Below are 14,818 nucleotides of genomic sequence, written 5' to 3' on the forward strand. Positions count from 1 at the left end.
CCCTAACCCTTACACATAAATACATGAAGCTGCAGTATAAAATCAGGCCCTTGGTCCATCAGAATCAGCATTGGTTTTCCTAGCTGTGTGGCTGTGGTCTGTTAAGTTTTAATCCCTGATGTTTCACCAGTAATTGGTTGCCATCTTCAGAGGTAGGACGTGGCAAGACGGGAATATCTCCATGCCATAGTAGAAACTGGCATGGAAAGAGTTCCATCTTGCTGTATTCTATGTCTGAAGATGCCAGCCACAGTTATCGGTGAAGTTGTCAGGGACTGAAATTACTAGACCATGGCCACACAAACCTACAGTAACCACTTGACCCATGCCGTGAAAGCCTTTGACAATTCAAAATCAATATTGTCTACTCAGACCAGCCACAGCTCCCCAGGGTCTCCACCTGAGGTCTTCCATACTTTTTTTTTACTGGAGATGCCAGGAATTGAAGCTGGAGCGGACCTCTGCATGCCAAGCAACTGTTCTGCCTGTGAGCCACAGCCCCTCCCCACAACACATTGGTTTTCATGCACTGAAGGGGGAATCTCATTTTCTTTTCCCCTGCTAGTTCCTCTTTCTTGAAAGTGCTGGTAGGCCCTCCACTCAGGGTATTTTCTTCTTAAAGCTACAGCTTATGCTTCTAATATTTGATGGTGTTTAGACCCTGATTTATTTATTTTTAATATATCCAATCTGCCTTGGCTGCCCGTGGTCTGAGACTCTGGATTCAAGATTCCAAAGATCTGGCCATGTTGAGTGTTGGCTACATTGTCGACATTCCCGTGCACAGTAAAGACACACACTTTCACTTTCTCTCCCCGCCTATCAATGCGCACAAATCATTAACACAAACTTCGAGGCGACTTTCCGTGGCGCCAGCGCGGAGACGTTGCTGCGGCTGCCGCGCTCCCAGTGAGCCAACAGAGGGCGCTGTCACACCGCCGTGTTCGTCCTCCCTCCCTCCCTCCGGAGGGCGGGGGCGCGAGGCGTCTTGGCCGGACTTCGCCGCGGTGGTGGCCGGGATTCTGGCGGCGTCGGAGGCCGGCGGGGAGGAGAGGCGAGCTGGCGATGACGGGAGGCGGCAGCCGGTGAGGCATGAGGGAGCCCTCGGAGCGTTAGGCAGCCTTCGTCCCCTCCCCGCCCCGGCATGGCCGGCCTCATCAAGAAGCAGATCCTGAAGCACCTGTCCAGGTGAGTCTCGCTCGGGGACCTCTCTGAGGGCTCTCTCCAGGGGCGGAAGATTGGGGGGGGGGGCTCTGCGACCCTAGCAAAAGTGGCTATGGAAGGGGAGCGATTCACAGCAGCCCTCTTCTCTTTCATACCGTGCCCCGTCGTTTTCTCGCGGACCGCTTCCCCTCCTTCCCACGCCACTTGGTTTATTCTCCTCTTGTCTGGAATCTTTCCCATGAAGACCTATACACATGCTCAGAGGGGTGATCTGCCCACCCCTGCTTTGCCACTTCGTAATTTTTCTAAAATCCCTGTTCACCTCTTGCCTTCTATCCTTACACCGACACCAGAATAGATCCTCCTGCAGATGTTCTCATTTAATCCCTCTAATCCTCTTCCTTTCTGCATTTTTTCTAAAAACAAAAAACAAAACCACTTCCTCAGTATGAATCTATACTGTTTATTTCCATATACTCACTTCTTCTGGGTTCTTCTTCCTCCAGATAAAATGTATGCTGTTTATGAACACCTGACAGCTCCAATAGTTTTCCTATTTGAATATCCTGATGGCCAGTGGTTTGAGCTGTTGACAGTTTGCTTAATTTGAACCACAGGCTTAGAACTGGTGGAATGTAGTAGGGGAAACTTTTAAAAAGATGGTACTACCTTTTGGGTGAATAGAAAGGGGAAGTTAACAGGGAGAGAGTAAATATATGTACATTACTTGTGGATGCAATAAACCAAATAAAAAAACCACAGAGAGTCTGAGGAAATTGTATGTTGGGGCAACCAGTTAACATGTTGCAATTCTGCTGGAGAAATGGCAGAAGACTAGGAATTATGAATTAAGAAATGTGGGCTAAAGTCTGGTTTCTGGTACACTTAGTTCACACAACATTTCATCCATGTCATTTATGAGTTGCTGATACCATGGATTCTCAGGCTAGGGAATGAGAGAAGAAAAATACAAAAGCAACTTAAAGTGATTATACCTTTTATTTAAGAGTCTTAAAGCACAAAAACAGAGGCAGTTAAATAATCTTTGTATGATAATGAAAAATCAGACATGGAGGCTAAACAACTTAATAATAATAGCATGCTGTCAAGTCACAGCTGACTCATGGCAACTCAAGAACCATGTTTTTTTTTAAGGCAAGTAATAAGCAGAGGTGGTTTGCAATTGTATTTCTCTTCATGGCAACCACAGTCTTACTTGGTGATCTCCTGTTCTACTAACTATGGCAGACCTCTGAGGAGAGAGGGCTGTTCAGGCTGCTAAACAGCTGAGTTGATTTGTGCCCCAATCGCATTTTCCCCCTTATTTAAAGAGATGCTCAGGTCCTTGATAGTCAGATACCCTAGCCCCATGTTGCTACTCAGGCACAGCCATTAATCCTCTCTTTTAAAGTTTGTGGCTGCATGCTGTGGCGCAGGAGAAGGCGAGTGCAGAGCTGCTGGAGGAAGTTGAGGGCAAAGCTGTTGTCATGGTTGTTTGATTCAGGCAACTGCCTCTGAAGAGCAAGGGAATTAATTTGGTGGTGTGTGGCACCTTCGAACCCACATAGGATGCATCTTGTTTCAGAGATGTTCATATGATAATGCTGAAAAGTACAGGAACTCATATTGTGCTAAATGTTTTTAAAAATATAAAAAGGACAAGTCCCAAACACTGTAGGTGAATGAGAGTGTGGGTCTGTGAGGGTATTAACCTTAGACACTACAGGTCAATATTGATTTATTTTATTAAGTGTCTGTGTCAGCCTTTCTCCACCAGGGTTTCATGAAACCTTGTGGTTTCTTGACAGCACCGAAAGGGTTTCCTGAATGGTGAAAGTTTTTAATATATTTTTCAAATTTGTTAAACATTTAATTGGGCAATATGTCCATATCTAGCAAGAAAGCCTGTTGCACCCAGGAATGCAATGGATGCCAGTGGGGGAAGGGCACAGCGGCTGTGGCTGCGGCAGCACCCTACCATGTCGGAGTGTTGTCAAGCTCGGCGGCAGGCATCTGAGCTGGCAAGTGGTCACCGCAGTGGGCCTGGCTGGCAGTGTTGGTCTCGGGCCCCTGCACGGCTGTGCAGGACTGCCAGCCTGCAGTGCCTACCTGCCCACAGCACTGGCACTGCAGGTGAGGTTGGTGGCAGGCGGGTGGGTGCCTGGACCGGCGGCATAGTCTGGGTGGCACAGGTCCACCGCCCTCTACGGCTGGGAGCGTCTGGCATTGAGACGGCGCTCCTGGAGGTGGACGCCATGGGCGTACCTGGATTGGGCAGTTCAGCTGGAAGCAAAGTCCGAACACTGGATGTGTCCTGGACACCGGTCAGACAGCATTCTGCCCTTAGTGCCTGTTCCCAAATGTTACAGGCACTAATGGTTACAGATGTGGTCATGTTGATCCTCCTCCCTCCCAAAATGGCCAGTTATGGGTCTGGAGCGGGGTGGGAAGTGGAAGGGCCCTGGGTGGGCATGTACACAGCTATGCTTCCTAACTATATTCTGCAAGATTGTGCTACTTCTGGGGTTTCTCGAAGCCTCAAGAGTGTTTCAGGGGTTTCTCAACGGTAAAAAGGTTGAGAAAGGCTGGTTTATGTTGTATGTGCCAACTGATTCTGTTTACTAGGGATAATTATTTCCTGAACCCTGTCCTTGATAAATCACTGGTCCAAGTTTTGTATTTTGTGGTTGACTTGTTCAGATTCTAAGTTACTGGTATTGTCATTTTTCAAGATTCAGCTCCCTCCTAGTATACAGTATACAGCACAATCCAATGCATTGTTTATTCATTTCAGTGGGCTTTACTCACTAATATGTTTATGGAGGATATGTTTATGGAGGATTGCAATCTAAGTGTCTGAGCTGGATTCCTCTTATTTCCAATGAACGTTAGGTGCACAGCCTGCTGTTACATGGCCATTACATTATGAGGCCCTGTCACAGCCTGGAAACTTCAGCTGGTAAAGAATGTTCCAGCTTGTTTGCGATAAGGAACCGGCAGAAGAGAAGTAGAGCTAGTTTTTAATAACCAAAGGAGACTCAGTCACTTATGATTGCATTCCCTTCCTCTTCCCACAACATAAAACCTGTGAGGTTGGTGAGGCTGAGAGAGCTTCTGACAGAACTGCTGTGAGAACAGCTCTAACAGGACTGTAACTGGCCTAAGGTCACCCAGCTGGCTGAATCCCTCACATATATTCCTCATGGTACATAATTGTGTAAAAGTTTTATTAACACATGTTTGTTATTGAGGCATATAAAGATATAACTGATTAGCTGAAGGTAATATTCTAACCTTTGATCAATTGCTGAGCAATATATGCAAACTTTAATTGAAGTGTCTTATCTGCAGCATGCAGTTAATATAGTCTGTGAATCATCATTTACTCATAGTGATGCCTTTCAAGAAACCATACATAAACAGAAGTATACGCCTGTCTAAAGGCGTTTTTTCCTCAAAGGGATTTTTTGGCAAATAACAAAGGACAATGCATCAAAACTGTCATAATATATTAAAATAGGAGATTTATTTGCAAAACACATCATTCCTTTTGTGACACCGGCAAAAGAATATTATATTGACTGTCGTAAGGCTAAACTACCCCAGCCACTGGGAAGGGTGGTATAGAAATCTAATTTAATTTTATAATAAACAATTATTATTTTATTGGCTTAAAACCTTGTTAGTGAAAGTGTTATGTTCCATAGAGAGGTGATGCTTTTAATTTTAGGTGAGCTTAGAACAAAGGAGACAGGAGAGGAAAGAATGCAGGCATAAAAGTAGCACATAAACATAAGATGGCGCGGCATTATGATTTGGAGTATGCTGATCCAGCATGTACCATCAGTTACTCAGCTGCTATAGAGCATGCTGCCAATTGCACAGATGCAAAATTGTTCACTAATACTGCTTCAGAGATAAGAATGCTGAGAACTTTATCAAAAAAAAGTGTGATTCATGCTTGCTGTGTTCAGAACGTCTGGAGGTTTGTTGTGGAGTTTGTCTTTAGATCACCTTGAAAATTGGCTTGTGGACTTTCAACATGCCTATTCTTGATATGATAGGAATTTGTTTGGTCACCCAAGTAGTATACACTGTATATGTAATGTGCACTGTGTATAAATTCATACATTATACATTTCTTTAAAAATATGCCTTTAAAATTCCTAAACTTTAATATTTGTTAGTTTACCTTACCCTGTGCAATATTATACAACCTGTTTATTCTGTAGTTACTTAACTCTTTACATTTTTCCATTGCTTAACTCTGCCAGCAAAATTCTCTACCCAGAAAACTGAGAAGTGTTGTTTGCATGCTGCTGTGTGCTGCTAGGGATATTACTAGAAGTAGAATGAAGGAAATGGGTCAGCCTAAACCTGCTGTGTTTGGGAAGTAATGGGAAGTTGTTCCAATACCCTGCAATTTTTCTGTAAAGGTAGAGTATTTACCATCAGTAGACATTCTCTGCTACCCTGCACCCCCACCCCCATTTGTTATCTTCCATACAAATCCACACAGAAGGTGACACAAACAGATATGGGTAATATTATTTATTATCATTACTATCATTTTGCTACTAGGTTAAGCCCTGGTTGTTTTAACTTGCTTGTTCATCATGTGCCAATTTTCTTGAACTCTGAAATGTCAAAATGAAATGGTATTCTTATTTAAGTAATAATTCTGTCTTGAAATAAAGCAGAATAAGTAGGGAGTAAGATGTAAATCACATTAACTAAAGTTGGTAAAAAAACTGGTTTGCATACGGAAAAGATTGCTAGGCTAGACAGGCAATAAAATTATCTCAGAAGTGAAATGTTTCTACCTCTGAAATTTACTGGTATTAATATCCTGATATTAGATCATTCTTAAGAGCCACATGATATGATAATGTGTTTTCTTTTAATAATAATAAAATTTTATTTTTAGCCCACCCTTCCAGTTGCTTAGATTGGGTAACAATGTTAATAAAAACATCATAGGAAAGTTGAAACGTTATTAGCTAATTGCTTCCAGTGCAGATGCTGCGGAAGGATTGTGTTTGAATAGTACTGGAACACTGGTTGAGCACAGTTCTCCTCCCTGTACTATTTTCCTGTTAGAAATTATACCCTATAACAGCTGTATCCCCGCCCCGGCGCAACTGCAGTCCATAGCAGCTCCCAACAGAATTTCTGTCAATAAAAAGTTGTTGGGGCATGGGATTTCTCAGCAATGAAACCCAGATTCTATAAAGCATTCTACTAGCTTCATCTTTAAAAACTCTGTGGAATCTGATGGATATTCCTGCCTAACACATAGGGCCATTCCGCACCAGTATATATGTAGCAAATTGGTTTCTGAATGAAAAAACGCCATTTTAAATAGTGGAATTTGTCGTTATGCATACCTGACTTGGTAGTGGAATCCAGTTGCGTTTCTATCGTTTCCCACAGGTTTCCGGTCTCGGCAAAAATCGCTAGCCAGGAAGCGATATTGCCGAGCTTCGTCCCGCCCCTGGCCGTGAATCAAATGAGCAGCCAATGGGTGGCCGTTATCATGCTCCCGAAAAGCCCCTTTCCCTTTAAGGAAGGTTTAAAAAAAAAACACGTTGCAATGAATCTGCGTTGATTCGTTGCAACAGAGAGACCCATCTAGCTAGCAGGTGGTGTTTGAGCTGCCATTTCATCGTTGATACGCTCCCCCCGAGTGAAAAAAAAAATACCACCCCCCGCACGGGCACAATTTTCAGCCAAAAATAGAGTGGAAAATGAAGGGAAAATAAACCAGCAAACGGGGCTGTGTGGTGCTTGGTGCTTGGTGACTTAAAACAGTTCTGGGGAGGGACTGCAGCCAGGGAAGCCTCGCTGGATAAATGAAGGCTCACCAGTGCGTTGATCTCTGCTCGCTCCGAGAAAAAAAAATGGCGATCGCTTCGCCGGAAGATCAGAGGAGAGAGCCAGGGGGGGAGGGACTTTGCAGAAACCGCAACAATGGTAACACACAGAACTTTCCTGCTAGTGTTGCAGATTGGTTGCAAGAGTGTAGCGCTTTCCGAAGGGTGAATCCACTTTTTGGGATTTCCCTGAAAGCGCTACAATGAAGCGCTTTTTGCGGATCGGTTTCAGGAGTGTTGCAGATTGTCAACGACGTTGTACATAACAGCAAATTAGTAGCAATTTCAATTTGCAACCCTTGTGCAATTTTGAACGAGTGTGGAATGGCTAATAGTTTGCCCCTGACACTCAAGAGTCTCTGATCTCTGCTTTCAAAAGTACTGTGCTTCTCAACTGGACTGGATGCTGCTCAGTTATACCAAAAGGTGAGCATGGCCTTCCCCCTGCACTTTGATTCCTTTCTTTGAATACTGGAGTATTTTCTAGGCGGCTTCTTTTTTTTCTTGATAGATATTTGGTATCTAGCCCAGGTTTGTTTCTTTCCCAAATAGATCTATTCTTAGATCTGTGCTCAGATGGCTACCAAGCTCATTTTGTGACGAAATCTGAAGCTTCATCTGCTCGTTTACTTAAATATTTGTCAGTGTTTATAAATCATTGATGATTACTTCCTCTACCAATGATTTGCGTTTTTGCTAAAACAAAGGGATTCTTGGCTCCATTAATTTGGGTCTAGATCTATAGTAATGTGGCTTATACATGTGACATAGACTCCCTTAGGGAGTCTCATATTTCAAAACAGAATACTACTGGCAGTATTTTTGCTTCATTGATGATGTATAAACCTTCAATGAAGTAATTCTAGAGAATTATAACTCTATTCGACCTACAATACTAACATCCTTTCTTGGCAAGCCTATCATTATTATTATTACTTATTTTTATCTTGCTTGCTACACAGAGGCAGCCAGAAGTCAACCGCAACTTGATGGCACTTGCCACTACCAGTTCTGTACTCTGACTTCATACCACGTGAGAACCAGTTTGATGTAGTGGTTAGAATACCAGACTAGCACCTGGGGAATCCTCACTCTGCCATAAAGTTTGCTGTCACACACAACCAACCTACCCCTACCTCACAGGGCTCTTGTGAAGATAAAATAGAAGAGAGGAGGAGGATGTAAGCTGCTTTGGGTCCCCACTGAAGAAGAAAGCAGGGTATAATAATAAATAAATTCTATTGTGCCCTTTGCCACATCTCACACCTTGTCCCAAGGGTCCTCTGATGCTTTGGGAGGTACACGGAATAACACCAAGCATGGGGAGGCAGCAAATACCTGTTCCATCACAGCGCTCCATTGTCAGTTCTCAATGTGCTTTGAGACAGTGATTAGTAGATATGGGCACAAACTGGCTCATAAACCAAAATTTAGGTAGAACTTTGGCCAGTTCAGAACTCAGGAACCAATGTTTGGGGAAGGCGCCTTTATCAGATTTTTGATCAATTTTGACTGTTCAGGGCCAACCATAGCTAACAGCTGAGTGGTGAACACTGCTCAGCTATTGGGTTTAAATGGCACCACTCAGCCATTTAACTCTTTCAAAGCAGTGGTGAGCAAAACCAAATGGTTAATGGCTCTCAGCCATTTAACCCTTCATGGATGAGCTGCTCTCCTTTCTTCCAGCACAGGAGGCCATGGCAGGAAATAAGAGGGAAAGAAATAAAGTTCTTTTTTTTTTGGCAATCCCTCACTTTCTCCCGGTCCCTGCCAGCCATGGCTAAGAGAAAGGTGTAAGGGAACTCCCTTCCATGGCAGTCCCCACCCCTTTCTCCTAGCTGCAGCTCACCGCAGCTTGCTACAATCTGGAAAAAGGAGGAACTGGACCTTTTTCTTTTGGAAGCAGCAACAACTAACAAATCAAACTACACCGGGGGTCCCTAACCTTTTTGAGCCTGTGGCCACCTTTGTCATTTTGCTAGGATAGGTGAGTGCCATCCCAAATGGTTTTAACAGAAGGTGGAGCCAGAAATAATACCATCCCCTTGACTCGCAAAAAAAATTACCTAAGGAGAATAAAAGGCAATGAAAGAAAGCATCAGGGGAGAGGGAAGGAGAATGAAATCTGAGAATAGAAAGGAAGCTTGAAGGCCCTCCTGATCCTCCAGTGGCTGTGGCTGCTGTGGACATGGCTTTCATTTTCATAAGGGCAGCCAGTAATAAGCCCTGCACTACTGTGGCTCTGCTCACTTACCGAGAAACTCAGCAGGTGCCAGAAGAAATATTAGTGGGCACCACAGTGTCCATGGGTGCCCCATTATGGAACTTTGAGCTTAAATAGAGCAGAAGGGGGTCGAACAAAACCATAGAGTAACCAATTAAAAGCAAGCTGAAATGGACATGTCTTGGTCTCACACCAGCACATGGTAATAAGGGCAGGGAAAGGGGGAGGCAATAGCAAAGCTAGAAAAGCAACCACAAAGAATGCCCAGTTCCTCATCGCTATTCACTTTACCTTACAAAGCAGGAAATTTTCCACAGGATCTGCAATTAAAATTGCAGTTTCCAGGCAGAGCTATGTGGTGGCAAGCTGTCTCAAAGGAAGCCCCAGATAGAGGGCCATACAGGAATAATCTGTGTCCAGGTCTTACTTTGTTGATGAAGAAAAAAAACCCTTTGGGTAACAGAAAGGCAGAGGCACTTGTATTGAGTCTCTTAATAGATTGACACCATGCAGGAAGCTTGATTTATAGCCTCATTTTCAACCATCCTGCAGTTTACAAGTATGTATGATTTTAAGACTAGGGAGGGGTTACAATTAGGAAAACTATTAAGAGCCCTTTAATATTATGTCTTGTTTTTTTTAAATAAAATAACATCCTTACCCACCCCCAAAGAAAACAGAGGAAAGGCATTTTCCCTAGAGAAGCTTTTGCCTCTCTCAAACACTATTATATTTTTGCAGTTCATCAGATTACTAATTATAGATCAAGAATAGTATCACATTAACAATGATGGTGAGTCATTCCTGTTGCTGTACACAGCCAGGTGTCAAACTGTTCATTTTTCCTGCCCCTCCCTTTTGTTATGCAAATGACCCACAGGAGGTTACACAAGACTGAAATATTCTGTTGTTGCTAATAAATATTTGATCAGGTAAGAGAAATACTGGAGCAAGTATTAAGTAAAAAATGCAGGATTTGCCAACAGGAACTTGGGTCTTATATTTTAAATAAAAAATAATTGTTAACAAATCCTAGAAGAGACTAAGCAAGAATGTAATGCAAATATTTAAACAGTTTTATCATTGCAAATAGCTTGAATGCCAAGAGGTGTGATGAAGAAACTATACACACACACACACACACACACTTAGTTATACAGTTATCAAGCTTCAACGAAATAGAATCAGCAGTTTTCATATGCATGCAGGTCAAGAAATATAATATTTCCTGAAATGTTGAAGCCATTAAAAAATAGGGTTTTTTATTTTAAAAAAATATAACAGAACATAAGGGGGAACTCTAAATATATACTTAACATATTTGCTTCCAGAACCAACTGCACTATATTAGGACTCTAGTAAGAAGTAAGTAGTTACCTTTCTATGTTCTTCTGTGCATTTTTACTGCCACTGAACTATATTTTAAATACTTTTATTGAATTTCTTCAATAAAGCTCTAGATACACTTGGTTACATTATCACACCAAGGCAGGATCAGCCTTCATAGTTGGGTTTGACATTCAAAGGCAACCCGGTTGATCATTCTTCATTTCTTTTAGATGGTTGCAATAGGTGAACAGGTTTACATAAGTCTGTGAACTACTTAAAATATAATAGGTTGAAACATAATTAGTTGAAACATATTCTCATCGTAAAGCATGACACTTTTGGGAGTTAATTATAGTTCTAATCTCTTGAGCTAAGGATGATGTCTATCTCCTTACTTTTATTCCCTGATTAATCTGTTTGGGATGTGAAACTAAAGATGTTGATTTAACAGATTGTTTATCCACAGTCAGAATTAGAGTAAGGGGAAGATGATCTCCACTCAAAATGTTTTCTACTTAGGAGACTTAGTCTAAATGCTATGGCCAGTAAAACCATACCATTGAAGGAAGGCATATTATTTCTTAACAGTCTGTATTGAAGTACACTTACATTTTTGGCTGTGTGGATGGAGGACCAGAGAAAATGCTGTGAGTGTATTCATGGGGCTTGATTTCTTGCTTGTTCTCTCTTTTGAGTAGGTTATTACTGATGGCACGTAGCATTTCAGATATAGGATCTGTTTGTAAACAAGAACAGGCCTTTCCCTGGCGTCTGATAAGTATAAACATCATTTTCTGTAATCAGTTGTCCCTAGTTCTTTCATCACATTCAGAAGTCAAAGAAAACTGATATGTAAGGATTAACAGGCTTACAGTTCACAGAACAAAAAAAGATTAGATCAGGGGTGTCAGATATATGGCCTGGGGACTAGAACTGGCCTTTTCAGGGTGCTTACCTGGCCTGTGAGCAACTGGGGTTAAGGAGGGAAGGCTGTTGTGAGGGGGAGAGCTATTGCATGTATGGTGTGAGGAGTGTATGGTCAAAGATATCAACAAATAGAAAGGAAATTATTGGAGTGTGGGGATAAGAGGTTGAGGTAACATAGTGTGAGGGGGAATGTCAGAGAAAGAGGAGGCATGGTGTTTTTGTCCCTCTTGCCTCTTCCAACCACACCTGAAGAGGTGGAGCCAAGAGGCCAGTGCTGCCATCACCACACCAACCAGATTTGCATTTTTTTTTCTAATGGCAACTGTGAATGGTGTGTGGAGTGGCGCTGATAAAGAGATGGAGCTAGTGAGGAGGAGAAGGAGGAGGAGTGGCACTTGGATGGGAAGGTAACTGGGCTGTCTTGTACATGTCATGTGAGAGGCAAGACCTTGTGGTCTTGGAAGTGAGTGGAGGATCAAAAGGCTAACTGAGCACTGATGTTACTGCCACATATCTGAACAGCTGCAGAGCCAGGAGGCAGAGTGAGTGTTGGGATGGGTGGGAGACAGTGACCTCCCTTCTTCCCCACCTCAGCCTAGATAGATTCAGGCAGTTAGCTGTTTTGTTCTGAAGCAGCAACAAATTTGAGTTCAGTTGACATTGCATCTGAGAAAGTATGTGTGCACATGAAAGCTCATATACCCTGAATAAAACTTTGCTACTGGTCTCAAAATTTATTTTCAGCCTGCGAGGGGAAAGGGATTGCGGGAGGACAAAAAGTGCCTCTAGAAGTTTTCAGAAATAGCCTTTCTATCAAACCTTGACCTCAGCCCCATTGTTTCCTTGGGAAGAAACACAGGAGGGATGAGAATGGGAGGTGGAGAAGGGAGAGCCATGTTCAGGCACCCCTCTTCCTTCTGAGCAAGGACCCTGTTGCCTGGCCCACCTCATGGGTGGGAGGGGAATGAGTGGTGGAGGGAAGAGTTGGTGTATCTCCTTGAGATCCTCAAAGGTAAAGAGGAAACAGAGCAAGAAAAGGATTGTAGCCGTGCTTGGCTGCTGAGGCTAGGATGATGCTATATGCTAAAAAAAGTACAATGAAGTTAGAAGGGAGTCTCATATCAAAAAGTTTGAAAAGCACTGATCTAGACCATCTAACTGAGGCTGATTAAGGCAAACTGTGCTGACTGGAACTAGAATCGAGGTCACCAAATAATTTTTGAGGATATATTGACAGAGTTGAAACTTCCCTTTTAGGAACCAAGCCTTACTTGGTGTTGTTTTGGCCATAACAACCTAACATATGTTACGTTACAGTGTAACCTTCCCCCCAAAAAAGTTTGCAGTGATCATTTTAGTCTGGTATTTGCATCACGATTGGCATGCTTTCAATTTGTGACTTGCAGGCATCAGCCAATTTCAATTAGCATGTCTGACATTTTTAAAAAATAAAACCAAACCCCAGTATAAAATCTCCTGAATGGCTAATAATGTTAGACTTAGCTGCATTTTTGTTTGTTTGTAGACTTTTACCCCACCGTTCCCAAAAAGGGCATTTAACGGCCCAACTAGTGGCCTATTCTCATGAGCACTGCAATGGCTTGTATCCTCCTGCTTGATTCTGAAGACCAAAAGTCTCATCCATCTTTGGAGGGGGGATTTTATGCCAGCTGTCCTCTTTTTAGTTGCTGCTCCTCAGTTTGTGCTGTTACTGAGGGTCTGCTGACCACCAGAAACAAATGTTTAAAAGACTGAGTAGAGTGTGGCAGGACTGTGAGATTAGCAAAAATTATCCTTCACCTCACCCACCAAGCAGAAGTGCATAGTGCCCTTCCATCTTAGGAACTAAGGGGCAGAATACAAGACATTGTGGGAAGTGGGGATTTGTGTAATTCTGTGTTAACTTTGTACATTTTCAACTTCTTCTGTTTAAACTTCCTGATACATAGTGATAAAAAACCTCTGCCCTAGATACTACTCATGTGAACTATTTTGAACTCTAGAATATGCTTATAAACGCAGAAAGCATGGCTAGTTGGAACATGTTAAACGCTGTAATCTTTGATCTTCAGCAAATTCTGGATTGCCTGATCAGTTGCTAACAGATAAATCTTGTACTTATTCTGCTGATTTGCTGAAGTCTTTGTGCCTTTCACAATAGAGAAGCAGTGCAGGCCAAAGGAAATGAGAACCAGGGGGCATGATTAATGTGGGTATCTAATCTTACTCCTGCTAACAATGGGACCTTTTCTTTTCCACCTGCTGGGCTTCGGTGAAGAATTAGCATAGAGGAATGTGCATGAAATGCTATTGGGCTTTTGGTAATTACTAAATCATCAGGCATATAATCTCCATCTTTTCTAGATCTCAGTGTTATTTAGATATGTTCCTAAGTAACTTCAGCTCTATGCTGGATACTTTCTGGTGCAGGCTATGTTTTTCTGGTGTTCCATGGTTTGCAGAGATAATGGAAAGGAAATAAGGTTTCTGTTGTTCTCTCTGCCGTCCTTGTGACCACACTGAGAGGCTTGGATACAGCCTCATTGCACCAGTTCAGCATGATGCTGAATCACGTTAATGTTATGTACTATAAATAGAATATTTGTTGTAAACTAATATTGTACCCTGCATTTAGAATTCTAGGGTCATCATGTGGGCCTTGGATACTTGATGTTTGAAAACTAGTGAGCAGGTGATTGTATTGAAAGAGGACTATGCTTCTCTAGAGCAGTGGTCCCCAATCTTTTTATCACCGGGGATCGGTCAACGCTTGACAATTTTACTGAGGCCTGGGGGGGGGTAGTCTTTTGCCGAGGGATATCGCTGTCGCCTGAGCCCCTGCTCTGCTTGCTTTCCCGTTGGCGCCCCTAACTTCCCGCTGCCCGCTGGGGGGTGCTGCCAGCAGCAGCTGTGCAGTGCTACACCAAGGGGAACCCCAGCCATGGCAGCTGCTGGAGAGCACCAAAGGTGAGCCGGCGGAAGAGTGGCAGGGCAGCCCCTGAGGCAGCAGCCAGGGAGGAGGACGAGGAGGAGCCGCGGCCCAGTACCGACTGATCCATGGACCAGTACCGGTCTCCAGACCGGGGGTTGGGGACCACTGCTCTAGAGGAAGAACTAGAAGAGTTAAGATTTGTTCACACTAGCAAGAAGCGAGAGCTTATACTGATGCCATCAGAATGTTCCCCTGATGGAAACCCCCCAATAATAATATTTAATAATGAGAAAATGTTTTGAGTTCTGCCAGAACCCTTCATGAAGCTGGATGTTAAAAAGGGAGGATAAGTAAAAAAAATAATTAAAG

The 14,818-nt window shown here is 43.0% G+C and overlaps 1 protein-coding gene across 2 annotated transcripts in view; it reads left to right on the forward strand.

Moving 5' to 3' along the window:
- Nucleotides 1-946: 946 nt before the first annotated feature.
- BLTP3A (bridge-like lipid transfer protein family member 3A) overlaps nucleotides 947-14,818 on the forward strand; it is a 63,193-nt gene continuing 49,321 nt past the window's right edge. The window contains exon 1 of one of the 2 annotated variants that reach the window (XM_077334440.1): nucleotides 947-1,188. In XM_077334440.1, the coding sequence (XP_077190555.1) occupies nucleotides 1,145-1,188 (44 nt within the window). In that variant the 5' untranslated portion in view covers nucleotides 947-1,144. The remainder of the gene's footprint in view (nucleotides 1,189-14,818) is intronic. The other variant, XM_077334439.1, reaches the window with a different exon arrangement.

Source organism: Paroedura picta, chromosome 4 (genome assembly GCF_049243985.1).
Source record: "Paroedura picta isolate Pp20150507F chromosome 4, Ppicta_v3.0, whole genome shotgun sequence".
Classification (NCBI taxonomy): domain Eukaryota; kingdom Metazoa; phylum Chordata; class Lepidosauria; order Squamata; family Gekkonidae; genus Paroedura; species Paroedura picta.